General features: G+C 40.5%; 1 protein-coding gene across 2 annotated transcripts; it reads right to left on the bottom strand.

Annotated features, from left to right (window-relative positions):
• Positions 1-2,489: 2,489 nt before the first annotated feature.
• On the bottom strand, positions 2,490-19,804 carry LOC308686600 (fatty-acid amide hydrolase 1-like). Of its 2 annotated transcripts, XM_081395035.1 has the most exons (5): positions 18,443-19,804; positions 17,933-17,972; positions 16,479-16,587; positions 15,326-15,471; positions 13,535-14,239 (listed from the first exon to the last, which is right to left on the bottom strand). In XM_081395035.1, the coding sequence occupies exons 3-5, from the start codon at positions 16,522-16,524 to the stop codon at positions 14,108-14,110; spliced, it is 324 nt and encodes a 107-aa protein (XP_081251161.1). In that variant the 5' UTR covers positions 16,525-16,587; positions 17,933-17,972; positions 18,443-19,804; the 3' UTR covers positions 13,535-14,107. The 2 variants fall into 2 exon arrangements, with proteins under 2 accessions (XP_081251162.1, XP_081251161.1); XM_081395036.1 differs by lacking the exon at positions 13,535-14,239 and adding an exon at positions 2,490-3,184 and having other exon boundaries at positions 17,933-19,804.
• Between the last annotated feature and the right edge of the window lie 47 nt (positions 19,805-19,851).

Here is a 19,851-nt window from a genome sequence, read left to right as displayed (position 1 = left end):
TGCATATCTCTCCAGATGCATCTCAGCAGTGGTTTATCCTTTGGCAAGAGGCGTACCTGATGGAACATGCCACGGATGTCACTACTGATGGCAATAGAGTGCTCCCGGAAACGCAAAAGGACTGCCAGAAGTGACGGACCAAGTGTTGGACCAGGTAGTAGGAGCTCGTTTAGGTTGTGCCCTTGGTATGAGAATGAACAGTTGAAGACCACCCTATTCTTCTCATTATGTTGCACCATGTGGTGCGGGATGTACCAGGCTTCCTTCGTGCTGTTCACCTGTTCCTGATTAAGTTTGACAACATACCCAGCTTGCACTAGCTTGACTAGCTCCTCTTGGTATACTGCAGCCAGATCAGGGTCCCTTTCAAGTCGTTTCTCAATTGCCCTTAACTGGGGTAAAACCGCTTCCTTAGGTGCGCAGAGACGAGGCATGTTCTTGACACGTAGCAGGGGAGTAGCATATCGCTGAACACCAGCAACATCCACTCTCACAGTGTTTTCTTGCAGAAGCTGAATGGATTCTTTGTCTTGGCGTGACCTGGTGATCACCTTTTCACTCTGGTAAGGTAGAACATCCATTTGCCACAGTCTCTCCACGTTTGCATAAAGGTCATTGACGGGCCGCAGCGAAGTAAAGAAGCATTGATCAGGGGATAGAAGACTGCTCAATTCTTGAGTTGGACCCTGCAGTGTCCATCCCAGACGTGTTCTCACTGCTGCCGGACCACCCGGGGGTCCCAGTCTGACTGGCTGTATAGGTGTGATAAGGTGGGGGCAATCAGAGCCAATGAGAAGCACAGGATGTACCTTGTTCAGCTGTTGTAGTGGTAACCTGGCAAGATGCGTGAACTTTCTCTGCAGTGCACTGACTGGGTGAGTATGTTCTGCCAGGTTGAGTACGTTGGCTGTGAAGGCCTTACAGATCTTGTAGACTTTACTGGGGTTAGCAGTTGGGGACACAGTAAAAGTCACTGCCGCCCCGTGTATGACCTGGGTATCTTGTCTCACTGTGCGAAGCATAAGATCCTCGGGTTCCCCTACAAGTCCCAATTTCTCTACTGCATCATGCAGAATGATGGTCCGCTCTGATCCATCGTCCAACACAGCATAAGCCTCCATCGCCCTGTTACCATTCCTGATCAGTACCTTTGCCACTTTGAGAAGCACTTTACTGCCGGATGTTGGGCGGTCAACATACAAAACTGCACTAGAAGGAACTGTATTTTGCTGATATGGCTTGACTTGATCATTGACTTCTTGCAGTACCAGAAGATGCTTCTTGTTACAAGTTGGACAGAGAGTCTTTAGAGTGCAGTTGGCTGCTTGGTGTCCACGACCACAACGCCAGCATCGGTTTTTAGTCTTTATCCAGTCTATCTTCATGTCTTTGCTGAGAAGCTTGAAGTTGTCACAGCCATTCAAATAATGCTTGTTATTGTCACAGTATGGACAAAAGGCCTTTACCTTCTCTGCTCTGACTGGAGCTGGTTTAAATGTGGCTGATGTTGTCAGCATGGATGGTGACTTTTCAGTACCAAGGAGAACAGTAGTTGGTCTGCGAGGCTGCTTAGGCTCTTTTCTCACCTCTCTGATGTGTGCTGAGGAGTCCTGCTTTGGGTGACAAGTATTCTGGCTATTGTCTTTCTGTACTTGAAGCTCATATTCCAGCCAATCCGCAAAGTCCAGCAGTGTGGGAATAGCAACTTGCAGTGGGTGGGTATATCTTTTGAAACTAGATCTGAGGTCATGTGGCAGTTTACTTTGGAGGCGAGACACATGTGATCCACATTCCAGCTCTACATTACCTTTGTGGCCTAGCTGTTGCAACATACTGACAAGTGAGCGCACCTGCAGTCCAAACATCCTGAAGGCTTTTATATCTCCACTGCGTATGTTAGATCCATCCATCAGCTCAGAGATTCGTTGCAGGGCTAATTGGTGAGGTTGACCATACATTTTATTCAGAGCTCTCATAGTGTTTGTGAAGGGAAACCTCGAATTGCTGTAAGAGTCCGCCACTAGGAGGGCTTCCTCCAGTTTCAGATGGTCGGTGAGGATTTGAAACTTAAAGTGTTCTGTGGCATCGTCAGGCAGGATGTTCTCCAAAGCAATTCTCAGCCTTGAAAACGCCCTAGGGTCAGGGGACGTAAGAAATGGGATGGTAGGGGTTGGACCTCTGTAGGTTTTCTCATTAGTAGATGAGGGAAAGAGATGCTTTGAACTGTATTCTGCATGGGCTGGCCTCCAGTCCCGTGATGGGACCACATATTCAGGCAGCTGAGGTGGAAGTGAATACGGGGTAGAGTTGGCATACCTGATCTGCGGTGAGTGACTATACTGTTTTGTAAAGGGAATTCTCCCTTGTGAGGAGGAAGAAATGTTCATGTTTCTCAGGTCCTCAATCAGCTCTGAGCTTTCTCTTGGCGCAGATGGGCATGGCTGTCTATTAACGACAGGTGGTGGTAACCTGGAGCGTGGGGCTGCTATTGGGCGGTATGGCTGTGGAGTCTGAATGTCGACTGCTGGAGAGTGAGAGCGACTCAGGTGAAGCTCCACGTTCAGATTTCAGGCTTTGAAGCTCATTACAGAGTACAGCATTCTGTTGACGCATCTCTTGTAATGCTGTGATGATCTCAGGGAGCTGGCTAGCTTGTCGTTGCAAGGCTGCGTTCTCCCGCTTAATCTCTTCAAACATAGCTGTAAGCTCTGGCAGCTGTTTCACTTGCCGTTGCAATGTAGCATTCTCTTCTCTCAGCTTGTCATAAGTGCTGTCCCATCGGTCGGTCAATCTCCATTCTGGACGATCTGATGCTTGGCTGACTGGAGAAGTGGATCTGGAGTAACCTGTAGGACTTGGCGGTTCGTCATCCTGTACAGCCGGGTAGTTAGGCGACAGTGGTTGTTGTCGACGAAGCCCAGGTCCACTGAGCTCATAGTCTTCAAAGTAAGCTGGAGGGTTAACTTGTCTCCTTGGTCGTACGGCAGGGGCTTCTCTTTCTGGGTGAGACATGGCTGTAGCAGTCCACTATCCGGCTCGAAGGACCATGTAAAACTTGCTGCTCACTCTTTTATCTTTCTGGTTCAGAGTATTGAATGGCTACAGGATGTCCGGTTAGAACATAACGTCTCACACCAGGGGGTACTTGAAGATGATTTATTGTGCAAATGTCATGTGTGTGGTTCTGTAAACATAAAACAATATACAAAATATAAATAAACCAATTAGTATAAATCAAAGATCTATAAACAGTACTAGAATACTGGTATAAGTATAATCAGCAAGGTTAAAGGGCATTAGAGAAATAAAGAAATATAATAATATACATAAATATATATTCTTTATAGAAATTAGTATTTTACTGCACTGTATGCCTAATGCACATAGTGCTAACAGCGAGTGCATCTAACTCGCCAGATAAACATGCCCGTACATGTTCCCCGAGACTCAGTCTAAGTCCACACAACACGCAGATATATAAAACACTTTACAGATAAACAACGCGGGAGGATCACGTGCTATTCGAGCGACAATACAAAGTGCATACATAACAAACAAACAATGCAAACACTCAGACGGAGTGCCGCGACCGCGATCCTCAAACTCCCTTACGAACGTATTATGCAATAAAATATACAAATGTACTTACAGTTAGTTGCATGCACACACACAATCCTCAAATCTCGAGATGACAACATTTCTGCCGAATTTAACTGTAATTTATAATAAACAAGCACATCTATACATCTTCTCTCGATAGGATCTTGTTTTTCAACTCCCCAGAAAGTTTTAGAACAGTCAAAATCACGAACAGAGGCGGGGGAGTTGGGAGAGTCCATTTCCAAAGGGTGGCCTTTTTTACAATACACAACTACTAGGCTACAAACAAACAAAAATTAACACACATTAACAATGGTAAATTATTTAATGTATTTATTGTTTCTAGTAAAGTGTTTTTTTTAGTTTGTTAGAAACTCTCACACTCACAGATGACATGGTCGTTGAGCGCCTTCAGGTGACCGTTATGATTACATTCAAATGAATGAGGTTGCTAAGGTATTCTGGGTGGTTTCTAGGCAGTTGCTAAGGTATGCTGGGTGGTTCCTAGGGCGTTGCTAGGTGGTTGTTAGGGTATTCTGGGTGGTTGCTATGGTGTTGCTAGGATTTAAATAAATAAAAACACACATGCAAAATACCTAGACCTAGGCCTACAACTTTCAAGATCATTCAGACTAGGTCTTTTAGATGTTGAAAATGAGTCGCATTGATTTACAATGAGTAATATACTATTTCAGACATTGTTTTGACATAAATTTCACATCAATTTGACGTCTTATTTCCTGACCAAATCAACATCGATTTAATGTCAATGATATTGACCTGAGATGTAGGGACCAGAAAAAACATGTCAGATTGATACCTTTGTTGGGCCCCTTTACAACCACAAGGAAATAATTACAAAATATAATGAAAATATGCATATTCATGCATGTCATACATGGTGGTCAAAATCGTGACTATTTGTTGATGTCAAATTGAATGTCAAGGTGCCCGCTGGGTGCCAGGTTGAGCTCACAAATGGGTTGAAATTTGTATGATGTGTTGAAGGAAGGGTATGAAGTAGGAAGGGTTTCATACAAGATCTGGCAACTGGACAACCTTGGAATAATATATTGATGTGATTATAGAGGATTTGCACCTACGTCACGGTTTGGTCAGTTACGTGCTGCCATATTGGAGATACTCGGATGTAAGGATGTAAACAACAGCATGGATTGCACTGTTTATGTACAACTGAACACATTGTTACTCTAATTTATGATGTCTAAACCATGGAAAAAACACGTGGAAGCTGCTAAATCATATAGAGAAGGACTTAGTAAGCAGGAAAGAGCGTGAAATGTTGACAAACTAAAGTTAATATGTGGTAAAGATCCGAACGAGCTAGCTTCTTAGTCGTGGACTGACGACCCGACAATTCTTCCTTCTATTTCTTATTCCGACATAGGCTACGTTCAGATTGTCAGTCCAAATCTTATTTTTGTTCATATCCAGTTGAAATCTGATCAGAATTAGCTTACGTGAACAGCAAAAAAAAAAAATCCTATTCAAATCTATTCACATATCAGGAAATCCGCTTCAGTCTGAACGCTCTGATAGGATTTCGCATTATGGAAGGCCAGAGCCATAGAGAGAAAGAGTTGCGACACTCCCATAGACCTCCGTTGTAAATAATGGCGGCGCTTTTAACCGCCTACTTCCGGGATTTGAAGATCGGAATAGTTCTAAACACTGTCATTTTGGCGTTGGACACCATTCACTTACATTGCTGCGCGTCGAGTTGTTCTAGAGTTAAGTTGCTGAAATATCGACCTCTTTTGATTTGTCAACTGTCTATGTTGTATCAGAGGCCCTTTGCGATGCTTATACTGGTCTTCATTTGTACATGCACAGCGTAATTATTTATATTTTATGTTGGTTGTTTCAACCAATTTTCAAGCACTGCCTGCTAGCTAGTGCGACTTCGTCAGCTGTGACAGTAAGAGTTCGGTAATGAATCACTACCACCTTTATAGCAACTTTTATTTAATTAAATTTTTTGGGATATACTCACTTTTCATTATGTTTTATTGTCTTGAGTGAAGCGGCTTGTGAGAACAATGCTGGACCTCTAGGATTGTTATGGGATCACCAGTCCTGTGGATCACCTGCCCCTGGTTTTTGTTTTTCTTGTTCACACACACCCACACAAGCACACATTTTTGTTGTCTGTCATTGTTTAATAAAAAATATTTAAGCGAACTCTGAACGGACCGCCACGGCAGACCTCTTTGCGTGATCACGAAGGTAGGCTAATGGCTGAATCAAAATTTATAAGCAAAATCACGGGAATCAATAGCCTAATACAGCCCAGTTGTGGTAAAATAAATATCATGAGACGTCCATCATCAGATGAATGATATGGAAAAGTTAAGTTAGAGCCGCTAAAGCCAGTGCTACTACCCATGCGAACATGAACACTGAGCTTTTCCCTCCAAAAATATAGCCTAACTTATCTCCAAATGCAAAACTGACATTAACAAAATGCAATAACAGCTGAAAAAGTACTTGGGTGTGTGTTTTATTTTATATTTACCGTTCAATAATGCGATCACTGCTGTCTGTCCCATAGAAGAGCATGACAGCCAGCGTAATGTTTTAGAACTATTGGGACTTACATGAACCACGTGACAGCCATAGCGGCGACATCAAAGAGTGTCGCAACTCTTTCTCTCTATGGCTCTGTGGAAGGCGAACGGGGTCAGAAGTCTTTAAAGCTACACTGTGTGATATTTTCCCCCATCTAGCGGTGAAATTGTATATGACTACCCAGTGAATATTAGTTTCTGTTCCTTTCAATTCCGAGGGCGTTTTAACTCCTACGGTGGCCGTATTATTCCAAGATTTACATGGCTTAACAAGTAAAAGCAATAAACTAAAATAACTAAATAACTCAAATTTACAGTGTCCTTTTTTTATAGCTTAAAAAATCGTGCCTTTAAAACTATTCATCACCTGTGATCCGTAGCAGCACAGATTTATGTTACAAGGTAAACAATACTTTTTCACCATTGACGCGAGGAAAAGTAACGCAAGTTATAGCCTACTAGAGGTTGTTCTGGCGTAATGCACAACCATTAGACAAGCAACTATAAACCTTTGAATTTACACAAATAGGCTGAATTACCTGTCAAGAAGAAAGAAGAGGAAAGCAGGCAACTTCGGCATCCGTTTTAAAATCTTTGCTACTCATGAGCTCTTTCCATCTGGGAAAAGTTACTCCAATATTGGAGTAAAATAAATTTTACTTGCCCGACCGTACAAATAGCCTGATTAAAACGTCAATAACAAAAAATAACTATTCTGCATTCATTTAGTGTAAGTGGCGACTGATAGTGAATACAATAGCCTAATATAATATACTGTATAATGTAGCCTACTGACGATAAGGTTGAGCGCGCTAATTTGGAAACAAATGAAACATTCAAAATGTGGAGTTTTTATATTTATAACATATGATACAGTTAAGCAACATCACACGACCAAGAGTATAGAGAATACCATCACGATTGAAAATGTGACACTGATTTCATATTGCAGTAATAAACAATAAACAAGTAATTCATATTAAGTCACTTGAATTTTAGACACAATATTGGCATTTTTTGTTCTATTTCAGCAGCGAAAAATAGTTCCAAAATTAGTTTTGAACGAATCGGTTGAGTCAAAGATTCAATGAATTTCTAATTATTTACAACTGCCTCATTCCTGAACGAATCAGCCGTTTGAATGAATCGTTTGAATAAATTACTCAATAACTCACTCATTAAGACGTCTCCTGCCGCCTCCTACTGGCGGTTTAGTTTCGTGTTTAAAAGTATCATTCTTTCCAAAATGTCTTATTTGTATTTTCAAAAAATATTTAAAATAATCTCATTACATTATTTAATGCAGTTTAATTTGATTGGTAACAGCCCTTTAGCATCTTATTATCCTATTTTAATTTATTGATGAAATTTAAGAATTTTAAATAAAAGATGAAGCATATAAACGATTAGGGAAAAATGCCCTTTATAAAGGTTAAAATATCATAAATATGCCGATTTATATATGTCAAAGCTGACTGAACAGTGATGAGAATATTGATTCGGAATAAATTATATTTACAACCATTAATTTTTTTCCTGGACAAACAAATGCTTTTATTCGGACAAGTGATTGACCGATGGACAATCAAATGAAAAGGCTTAATGTTGAGCCCTGATATATATATTTTTTATTATTATTCATTTATTTACCCATAAACTTGTCTTTAGGAAGCCATAAGTTATAGTGGCAAGAATAACTTTGTGAAACCTTTGGGGCTGGTGGTTTCCCGGACAGGGTTTAAATTAAGACAGGAGTATGCCTTAATCTAGTTAATCATGCATTTCTTTTCTTTTATTCTAAAGCTGGTGTGTGCAGTTTTTTTATTGCTTGCATTAAAATAATTTTCTCTTGTTTTGTTTTTTAATTGCAGTCTTTTTCTTCTGCCATTCATGCTTATCAGCTCCATGCAATTTTAAGCTTTTCTTGGTTCAGCTGCACGTGGGCTGATGACGACACAGCTGTTCCACGATTGGCCGGATTCACCGCATGACAACGATCACGTGTGTTTCGTGTTTATTTCTAACACCTTTAGTTCCTCTAAAGCTCTCAAATCAGTTTATTATAACAGGGAACACTCTTTTCATGTCGTTGTCATGCTATATTGTGTCATGTTTATCAAATTAAAACTGCTTAAAAAACGTAGACTCTACTTCATTGATAGTTGCTTATGTTGAACTTTATTCTTGTTCAAACAGACGCTGTATGAAGCAGTACATAGGCTATTGAATGAAAATGTCTCTGAAACATCTGTGTATTATTTGGCAAATATTGCATTTCACTGCAGCTGTGGTAAAGTATGCAAACACCACGTGAGTGGTCACTACGGGAACCAGAAAGTGTCCGACTTCACGTCTCCGTTTGCAGCTCCTCTCGCCGATCGGTTGCATCCAGCCGCAGCCGATGTCGAACACACCTTGTGTTAACACGACAGTTTCACACGTTTTGACCCTTTTGGCCTTCCATAGACTTTTGTCCACTCCCCGATCACCTTCCATATCGCGTGGTTTATGTGACTTTCTCACGCCACGTAAAATGTAAACGTCAGACGTCGTTATAGGAAAGTCACTGCTGAAACAAGGCTGTGTTGTTCATAGATATCATATATAAACGCTAGATGTCTTATGGCCCAGTCACTTCCGGCATCACCGTTCGGCCATCTTACGGCAGTGCTCTGTGCATTAAGGTGAATGATCAGCACGTACACAAATCCTCATATCTCGATGAAATCTCGACGGATTTACAAACGGTTTGGTTTCTTACAAACGTTATTAACATGGCTATAATTCCGAATGCTTGAACATGCATGTTATAATTTTTCATATGTATGCAGTTTATGTATGCAGTGTCGTAACTACACGTTTGTAGTGTAGTTTTGTACTGACGTTTATAACAAACCAAACCGTTTGAAAATAGGTAGAAAATTGAGCAAGTTATGGTTATTTTAAAGTACATGCATCATCAAACGAGTGAGCGAGCACCCTGTCGCAAGATGGCCGCCGTGTGCGGACGTCGACCTCCATTGGCCAACAGCGCGTACGAGGTATCTAGTGTTTATCTATGGTGTTGTTGCAAAGAGCCGGACGAGCAGAAAATGATTATTTTTGAAACATATTTTGAAACCGGCGGAGACAAGAGCGCGGAAAAAAGCTGTGCATACCAGCCTCCTACAGTTCTGCAGCAAGACACGGCGGCTAACTATTAACTATTTTTGACAAGAGTTTTTTATCTCCATGTCTATAAGAAGATCTCTTAACTCATGAATGTTAATTAGGCCATGCTGATCTAACCTTCCTAGTAAAAATGTGCCATAAAATTATTATTATACATAGAATTATTGCCATAACATGCATTTAAAGGGTAACTAAACCCTAAACCAACTTTTTTTAGTTAATGATCTGTAAGAATGGGGCTTTATTAATGCTGTTCATTGATTCGAGTAACTTTTTTGATTCGAGTAACTTTTTTGACATTTGGGTATAAAGTGTTTTAATTCTACAATATATGGTGTAAAAACGTCTGAGTGCTGCCCTCTTCAGGTTGAACGGTGGCTACTGCAGTTGAATTTTCCTATTGGATGTTGCGGTACTGCGTGACGAAAGCGGTACTGCGTGACGTAGGCTGGTTCCAGCTCACCACGCCCTCCCTTGGTACGAGCTCACCACGCCCTTGGATGAGCTAGCGTAGATTTATCTGTATTTAGTACAGTGGTAGGTGTACTGTTGCTGGTTGCGACAGCACTGCTGGACTGCATAGCTTTCCAGCAGACTTGGAAATTAGGCGCCAGTGTTTGGATGCACTTGGCCTGGAAGACCGTGAGTGTAAAACCTGCATTTTACGTGGAATTGCTTTTCCAACGCAATAGAGGTGGAAATGGACTTCTCCACACAGCTCGCGCTGAACAGTGACGCAGTGCCAAACGCTGCTCCTCCTGCATGGACTCCACCACCGCAGCGGCGTCTTGATGTGAGTGATCATATATATTTTAATCACAATTTATGGTTAGGCTAAAGTTAATCCTCTGGGGTCGACAAACGCGTCGGCGCATTTTGCTGGATTTTTTCACATAGCGGCAAAATGTGAATATGCCTATAGAGAGCGCGCGCTATTGACATCAACTCAATAAAACTCATCAGATGCATATTTACGTCGTCTTGCGACCCTGTGAGCAAACTATCCATTTTAGACAGTCTGTCAGCAGGACTCTCAGGTGCACGCCCTTCCGCTCACGGTTCGTCCCCTGTATCTCCGCTGGGGTCTGCCCACTTTTCTAGCATTTTTCAAATATTGTCAGTGGGTGGAGTCAGGCTCTGACCAGGGGTTTAGTTACCCTTTAAAGGGTAACTAAACCCCTGGTCAGAGCCTGACTCCACCCACTGTCAATATTTGAAAAATGCTAGAAAAGTGGGCAGACCCCAGCGGAGAGAGAGGGGACGAACCGTGAGCGGGGTGGGCGTGCACCTGAGACCTGCTGTCAGACTCTAAAATGGAGTTTGCTCACAGGTTCGTAAGACGACGTAAAGTACATGCATCTGATGAGTTTTATCAGAGCCCGTCATTCTCTGGTTTTATCAAGTTGATGTCAATAGCGCGCGCTCTCTATATAGGCATATTCATATTTTGCCGCTATGTGAAAAAATCCAGCAAAATGCGCCGACGCGTTTGTCGAGCCCAGAGGTATAACTTTAGCCTAACCATAAATTGTGATTAAATATGATCACTCACATCAAGACGCCGCTGCGGTGGTGGAGTCCTCGCAGGAGGAGCAGCGTTTGTCACTGCGTCGCTTTTCAGCGCGAGCTGTGTGGAGAAGCCCATTTCCACCTCTATTACGTTGGAGAAGCAATCCCGCGAAAATGCATGTTTCACACTCACGGTCTTCCAGGCCAAGTGCATGCAAACACTGGCGCCTATTTTCCAAGTCTGCTGGAAAGTTATGCAGTCAAGCAGTGCTGTTGCAACCAGCAACACTACACCTACGTACCCTCCTGACCACTGTACACAGATGAATCTACGCTAGCTCATACCAAGGGCGTGGTGAGCTCGTACCAGGGGCGTGGTAGAGCTGGAACCTGCTTACGTCAACTGCCACCTTTTACGTCACTTGCCACCGCAACATCCAATAGGAAAATTAAACTGCAGTAGCCACCGTTCAACCTTAAGAGGGCAGCACTCAGACGTTTTTACACCATATATTGTAAAATTAAAACACTTTATACCCAAATGTCAAAAAAGTTACTCGAATCAATGAACAGCACTAATAAAGCCTCATTCTTACAGATCATTAAATAAAAAAAGTTGGTTTAGGGTTTAGTTACCCTTTAAATAGTCTATATTTAACTTTTTATTGCATTAACAAGAACATTAACATAATTACAATGATTACAATGTATTCAACTGTTATATTCATAATAGCATTAAGGAAACAACAAAAAGAGAGAAAAAAGAAAGAAATTTGACATGTATCCTTCGTGTTCTTGCATACCAAATTCTATTCACTTTGGAAATTGAAGTCGCAAGTTACAGAACATTGTCTCATATCTTATATCAGTCAACCCTTTAGGCTTGTGTCTGGATGATATGCACAATTTACATTTAATCATTTAGCAGACGCTTTTATCCAAAGCGACTTACAAATGAGGAGAGCAATAGAAGCAATCAGACCAACAAGAGGGCAACAGTATACCCTGTGTTGTAGGATACCCTAAGTGTTGTAACAAGTCTAGCACAGTACACATAGCAATTTGGTCAATGCAACAAGTTTGATGAAGAATATTGTTTGATATGTGCTCTGCAGGACCCTCTAGAGGTCGTCAGGGAGAAGTGTGCGCAGTCGGAGCATTGTGTTCACGCACGCGAGCGTCTGGAGGCGTGCGAGTCCCGGGTCGGCTCGCGCTCAGAGACCACAGAAGACTGTACAGAGGAGCTCTTCGACTTCCTACACGCTCGTGACCACTGTGTAAGAGTGCTCGTGGCTGTTGGATGCCATTAGCTATGCTTCCGTCCACCTATTTTTATGTGCATTTTGGGATATCACATAAAAATAAAAAATAAAAACGCTGGATGGAAACACTAAGATGTGCATAAATTCTAAAAACACTCATAAATCGAGGCCGATACATTTTCTTATCCGATGAAGAAGACGTGCATAATCTACGATGGAAACATATTTACTAAATAAATATAAACTCAGGTGACTTTACCTGAGAAGAGGCTGTGATTGGATAACTGGACTAACCCGCGGACCAATCGCATCACAGCATCTCAGATGTTGGTTTGGTGGCTCTGCCTGTAAAGTCTGTCATCAGAAAGATTTGGTTAATTCCCTCCGTCTTACAAGATTGCGTTCTCAAACACCAGCATCCGAACTCAAGAGAACATGACAGCGTTTATTGTGTTTCGTCTGACGCTCTGAGACGAACTCATTTATGATGGAGGAAAAAAGAGTCACAGTTTCTTCCTCAATTGCAGCAACCTTTTTTTACTGATATTTTGCGACGATTTCCCAGGAAGTGACGATTTTGTTCTCTTGAACACATGGGATTGAAAAGCTGCTTTATTCGTAAATGTTTTATGTGATACTCCAATTTTGCATGTATTTTAAAGGGTTAGTTCACCCAAAAATGAAAATTATCCCATAATTTACTCACCCTCAAACTATCCCAGGTGTATATGACATTAATTAAAAAAATATCCTGGCTCTTCCAAGCTTTACCTGAGATTTTGAAGCCCAAAAAAGTGCATCCGTCCATCATAAAAGTAATCCATACGACTCCGGGGGATTAATAAAGGCCTTCTGAAGTGAAGCGATGCATTTTTGTAAGGAAAATATCCATATTTATAACTTTAGTAATTATAATCATCTTTTGTAACAGTAAATGTCTCTATATCGCTTTTAATCAATTGCATAGGCCTACATATTTGCTGAATAAGAGTATTCTTTTTATTTTATTTTATTTTAACCTTACTGATCCCAAAAGTAGCGTATCGTATGTCTCCATGTTACATTATTAAATCAATGTTTTTTTGAATACATTTCTTTATTCAGGCCAGAATTAGAGTTAGGGTTCATTTCAGCAGTGGACCCGGAAAGAGAACAATATAATAAGAAGAAATCGAAATGTCCCTAATGAGTTCCCATCCTTGATGACTAATGCAAATGAAGAATGTAAAATGTGGCAAAACCCAGAACAGACAAATATTTACATTACACTGGAGCTGATGGTGTCATGTGTCATTAAGTCCAGTTAAAGCCTTTCCAACCAAAGTCATCATTCAGGGCAGAGAAAACGAGCAGTGCTCATCTCATGCCGACAGACAAGCAAGAACACGCTTTCAGTGAACCTGTGATGTACTGATTCATTTTAGTTTAATGAATTTTGTAAGGCATTAAATTATACAAAATGATAGAGATATGAAGAGATGCATTCAAATCCTCATTCAGGCTTGATGAAGCTGCATCAAATATTCACACTTCATTTAAACAGTGAAGAATGATTGAAAGTTATTTGTTTATTAAAGGTGAAGTGTGTAATTTCAGTGCCACTATCTTCACCAAAAGTTATTGCAAAGAATTAAGCCCAGTTTCAAATAGTTTCTCATTGTCTGCCACTGGTTGGACAAACAGATCAACCTATTAATGTCCTTTAGTCATTTTTACATGTTAATCTGATTTAAACATCAAAAATACACATTAACTCAACACACAATCTCAGGAACGATCAGACGTAAACATTAATGAATACATCATACTAAAGTCTTGTTGTTAGTCAAAAGCATCATCATATCAGCTAAAACACCTGATGAACAATAATCAAATTCTGTGGATGTTTCTGTGGTCACAGATTCTGCGTCGGCCCGTTCATAACTCGCCTACGACTGAACCGTTTGCAGCTCAGAAACACACACAGCTGAATTTCAGTCAACATGTTTCCTGGTGATTTTTGGCTGTGAGCTCTTCCACCTCTCTCATAAAGCGCAGACACATTTCATCCTGCCACGGCAGAGATACACACTGAACTGACACAGGGAGACCTACGCCATCCTTCACTGCCTGAAAACACACACACACACACACACACACACACACACACACACACACACACACACACACACACACACACACATTTGCATCCCATGACATATTACTGATATTATACGATGGGGTTGACTTTGTAATGCAAAAGTAATGCAAATGCAAAAATGCTAAACTTTTAATTTTGCTTAACTTTTTTATTTTTTATTTTTGTTATTTATTAAAATAGCAGCCAATTAAAGTAAAACAATCTACCTAATTATTAATTATCCTGTTATGAAGAATAATGGTTTGATTTAAACATTTTTAAATAAATAAAAAAAACAATATTTTGGTTACACTTATATTAGCCTTGTCAAGCCCATATACATATATATATATAATTAATTATTATTATTATTATTATTATTATATTTTTTTTTTGTTCACATAAATTAAAAAAAAAAATGTTTCATGGCACAAATTATTGTTGACAATAAATAATGTGGTTGGTGCAACTACATTTGTTCACTAAGGTCGTTTCTATATTGACCATTCAACCTGCAAACATTTTAAATTAATTATTAATATTTTTTCCCCATGTTATAATGTGTGATATATTTCAAAGCATACCAAAACTAACATAAAACTACCAGAGTTATCAAATTAACTTATTCAAATTAAATGAATCCCAAACATACTGTGACAAGGTTGAAATAATGGAGTGTTTAAGAGTTAGTAAGAAAAACAAAAAAACACTCTCAACATATATTTGGGACACTGGGGGTCATAGTAAAAAAAAAGGGCTTATTTTTTGTATTGAAATTAGACTTAAGAAATAAATTCTCCATATAAGGGCCCTAAAATATACACAGTCCAAATAGTCCCATATATGGCTTTCCTATTGGTTACTGGAGTTAAGTAGAGCTTTACATATATCACATGTCTGTTTAATAAAAGTACTGATCCCAGTCGTGATTCTGTCTTTGTAATCGTGACTATACTGCCACCTTGTGGTTGTCAGGCATACAACTCACAATTTACCACAACACTTTAAGGTTGACAAAAACATCCTATGGATTTAATTCAACTTAACTTCAGTGGTCTTGAACTGTGAAAGCCTACCTTAGGGAAGAGTTTGTCCCACACGTCTCCATAGAAACCCTTATACTGACTGAGCTGTGCCTCGTCCTCTTCCGTCACTGTAGACACGGTCACGGTCCCGGCTGGGAAGTTCAGCAGGTTGTACAGGAATGTGTAGCTGGCAACACCTTCAGGAGTGGAGAACAATTACTGCATCTACAGTAGAAGGTTGAAGGCCGTATGTAATGCTGAAATCATGACTGTCGAGTTAATAAGTAACTTTAAACCGCAGACACCTACTGCATAATATCAAACAGACATTGGATGTGTCATTTTGTTGATCAAAGATGAGTTTTAAGGGATAAAATTATTGACTACAGGGGGACTTTAACCAAAATAACTTTCCCTTCCTCTAGCAGGATCTCTTCTCTTCTCTGATGATGAGGGCGGGGCAACCTGTCACTCACATGAGATCCACCAATAGCAAACCACAACCATCCAATCAAATCCTCACGGACAAAATCAAGCCCCGCCCACATGTGTTCTTGTTCCAGAAGCCGTTTCACTCGGGTATACGACACAATAGGGAAGAAAAGTCTATCAAAACTTGTTTCAGGCTGATTTTAAGTAAATCATGAAACAGGAAACACATTTTTGCTAGTCACAATTAAATTAACTAGTATTATTACATGGCTTTGTTGAATTCCAATGTAGAATGCGATCTGTTATTTCTTGATAACAGACCGCTGCGAAGTATAACACACCGTTGCCAAGAAAAACAGAGCGTTGCTATGGACGCAGGATTCTAACCGTAGAGACAGAACGGACTATTTTCTTTAGCGGAAGCAATACAATCGTTTTTAAATCAATAAACTCCTTTTTAAATCAATATTTTGTGTCAAATTATTGATTTATTTGGTGGGTAGCCATGTAATAAGCGAATACAACCCCTTCAGGCTGATTCAAGCTCTGCTTCACGTCGGGGTCCCGATCAGCCTGTCGGGGTTGTATTCGCTATAACAACCGCCTCGCTCTACATTATCCCTTACATAATAAGGGAATTGAAAGCTAAAAGCAATGAGACGTGGGATGTGGCACAGTGATTAACAAGACAAATTAAAAAAATTGCACTTCATGACAAAAAGGTTACAGACACAAAGATAATGTAATAGTAATGTAAATGTGAGGTACGTACTGGTGATACGGCCGCTGTAATGTAAATTGAAGGCTGGTCCAAACATAGGACACAACAAAACGTCCACATTAAGTCTCCTCCACTCTGCTATCACCTCATTAATGTATTCCTACAGATGAGAAAAACAAAAAACCTTTCACACATTCTCAAAATACACACAATCATGTCAGAATAAGAATCACTTTTACACACTGTATGTGCCAGGAAGATTAATTTGCACTGTCAATAAATGTTGGGGGTAACGAATTACAAGTAACGCGAGTTAGGTAATCGGATTACTTTTTTTTTTTTTACTTTTTTTCGAGTTACTTTTTCAAATAAGTAACAGGTTTCTTTGTTTTCCCATGTAAGAATCGCAGCACAGCTGAAAGGTTTGTTTGAGCTGCTGTACAGACGTGAATATTTCCTTCAGCCTGAGGCTTATTCACTTTTGGTGTGAAAGGTCTTTTACATTTGCCAAGATTAGATTTTTTTATTTTTTTTATTATTATTATTTTATTAAAAAACAAAGAAGCAAACCCAGCCCAGGTGAGAAAAAGTAACGTAACCAGGGTTTGAAATTAACACCCGCCAACCCGCCTAATGTGGGTAACGCTGTCAAATCACTAGCCAATTTGCACTTTGCTGGGGAAGTTCGTGTAAGCCAAATCTGCAAATACTCAACTCGTGAGTCATCATGATCTATTAAATACAGCGTATTGCGCAGAATCTGTGCGTTTCTGGCTTGCTTGAACACAGACGTCACTAAGCAACACATAACGGCGCGCTTGTTCACTTGCATTACAGCAATAGCGAAGATTAAAAAAACATTTGGTTAACAAAAGACATTGCTATTTTCCAACATCCTACATGTTCTTTACATCATCCTACATGTTTCTCCACCTAAAACCAAAAGAAAAGAAGAAAAAAAAAGATGAGAATTAATGTGGAAAGGAGGAGATTGCTGGATGACAGGATTTTGTTTTAATAAGAAATTAATGTATGAAAATATATAAAAGCTGTGACGTAGTTAATCTGGTTAATTTCTTCTTTTTGGCTTGTAGAAGCTCTGAATGGCCCGTCACTTAAACATTTAGTAGCCAAATTGGCCGGTGGGTTAAAAAGTTAAATTCAAACCCTGAACATAACACATTACTGTCTATAAAAAGTAACTAATTAATGCAATTAGGCATAATAATCACATAATTGTGACACATTATAATCTTTTTTTATTAAATTTTTTTTTCAGGATGGAATTTAAATGTTTCCTAGCAGGGATTATAACTGGTTCCAGGAATGAAAATGAAGAAACACTGTACATAATGCAAGGCTTCACATGATTTAATGTGCTACAGCAATGACCAGAGAGAACCATAGGCCTCTACTACTACACTGTGATAATCATTTCTACAATCTCAGTGGTGTTGATGAAAGACCACATAATATTAATAATAAAATCAAAATAATAAAAATACCTCAATATTTACATGATGTCTCCATAATTCTGCTACAGACCTTGCAAAAGAAAAAAAAAGCTATTAAAGGAAGGTATCATTTCAATTCTGCTCAGTTCTATTGTGAAATATTATTACAATTTAAAATGCCTGTTTTCTACGTGAATATTTGTTCAAATGTAATTTATTCCTGTGATCAAAGCTGAATTTTCAGCATCATTACTCCAGTCTTCAGTGTCACATGATCCTTCAGAAATCATTCTAATATGATGATTTGCTGCACAAGAAACATTTATTATTATCAATGTTGAAAACAGTTGTGCTGCTTCAGATTATTATAGAAAACATGATAGATTTTTGTCAGGATTCTTTAATGCATAGAAAGTAAAAAAAAAAAAAAATCTGTTTGCAATAATGTAGAGGTCTTTACTGTTTAATCGTAACTTAAATTACACTCAAGAACACAAGATTTATCAGCATAATTATATTCATTATGCAAATTAATATTAACAAAAAATGTCTGTAGCTTACCCAACTCCAGCACTTGCTTTCAGGCTTGCAGACAACCGCGGATACTGGAGAAAGTAATCCAAACATAAGAGTTATTATACATCTTTTTGTAATATTCGACGGCTCGTGGCGAATATTACAAAAAGAGCAGAGACAGCATCGAGATGGCTGTGGCTGAAGCGCTGTGAGCGATGGAACAACCCACCGGGTAGGGAGGGAACATAAAAGAGCACTGGCTGTGGAGCCCAAGGGGCCGAGGGGGCTGCCCCAGGACGCTGGGGTTGGCTGTCAAGCCCTCTGGAGGTGTTGTGGGTTAATTGACAAAACACTGTTGAAGGAGGGTACCCACCTGATGACCCGAAGAAAGCACCTTGGGCCCACACCACAAAGCTCAGTAGGTTGGACTTGTAATGCGCGAGTGTTGGCCATCACCTCAAATAGGCGGCTAGGACTTCACCCAGCCATTGAGGTGAGAGCGATGATCCCATCGTATTTCAGACTTTCCCATCTGGCAACCCAGTGACTACTAGGAAAGAGTTGGCAACCATGAAAGGATGGTGACAGCAAGGAGAGACTGCTGGCATCTGGGGAAGACCAGTCAGGGGTGTGGCGGCTTGGCAGGCCAAAACACATCTTCCGTGAGGAGGAACCCAAAACACTCGCTATGAACAAGTACGTGATAAGGTCGGGCGAGAGCGGGGGAGGATGATCGACCTACAGGACGGACCATGGCAACAACCTCGGAAAGTATAAATCGGACTTTGACACAGCATGACGGTACAGCTGTGGTTTGCACATGTGGGAAAGTTTGTAAGAATACGAAAGGCCTTAAGATCCATCAGGCAAAGATGGGTTGCCTGCGCCCAAGTAGTGTGCAACGCACAGGGCAACCTGGTGAGACGGAGGAGAGGCTGGGACCGGTGGCCAACCAGAATCCCAGAATCTCCAGGCACACAGCAGAGAGAGCGCGGGCAATACCACTTCGGATGTACCTCTGAGGTCAGAACCACGGCAGAGTGGGAGCACCCAGTAGCACTTGCAGCACAGCCAGGAGGCAGGGAAGCAAGCAGTCAACTGGCCGGCAGCGTATGCAAGGAAGGATTGGGACAGATTTGACCAGGAAGTGGATGAGGTGTTGGAGCACGTTCTTGCAGGGGAGCTGAACCGGAAAATGAAGGCAATGGCAAGTATTATCTGGAATATTGGTGCTGAACGTTTTGGAATAAAACAGATGAGATCTTACCAATCAAGACCTGTTGAGCTGATGGAGAATCGCAGGATTAAGGAGATCAAACAACTTCGTGCTGATCTCCGGAGGCTCAGAAAAGCTTTCAGGCAAGCTGAAGAGGGGGAAAAACCAGCTTTGAAGGAAATCCGGGACAACCTGAGAGAGCGTATAAAAACCTTACGCCGAGCAGAGTACTACAGGA

The sequence above is a fragment of the Scardinius erythrophthalmus genome, assembly GCF_964197995.2.
Source record: "Scardinius erythrophthalmus genome assembly, contig: HAP1_SCAFFOLD_485, whole genome shotgun sequence".
In the NCBI taxonomy this organism is placed as follows: domain Eukaryota; kingdom Metazoa; phylum Chordata; class Actinopteri; order Cypriniformes; family Leuciscidae; genus Scardinius; species Scardinius erythrophthalmus.
The sequence above is the reverse complement of the archived record's forward strand: the minus strand, read 5'-3'. Positions and strand labels throughout refer to the sequence as shown.

Coding starts and splice junctions, on each gene's coding strand:
- LOC308686600 (XM_081395035.1), bottom strand. CDS start 16,524: ATGTTTGGACCAGCCTTCAATTTACATTACAGCGGCCGTATCACCA. Junction 15,472..16,478: donor TTACAGCGGCCGTATCACCA/GTACGTACCTCA, acceptor CCACTCCTGAAG/GTGTTGCCAGCTACACATTC. Junction 14,240..15,325: donor GGGACAAACTCTTCCCTAAG/GTAGGCTTTCAC, acceptor GTGTGTTTTCAG/GCAGTGAAGGATGGCGTAGG.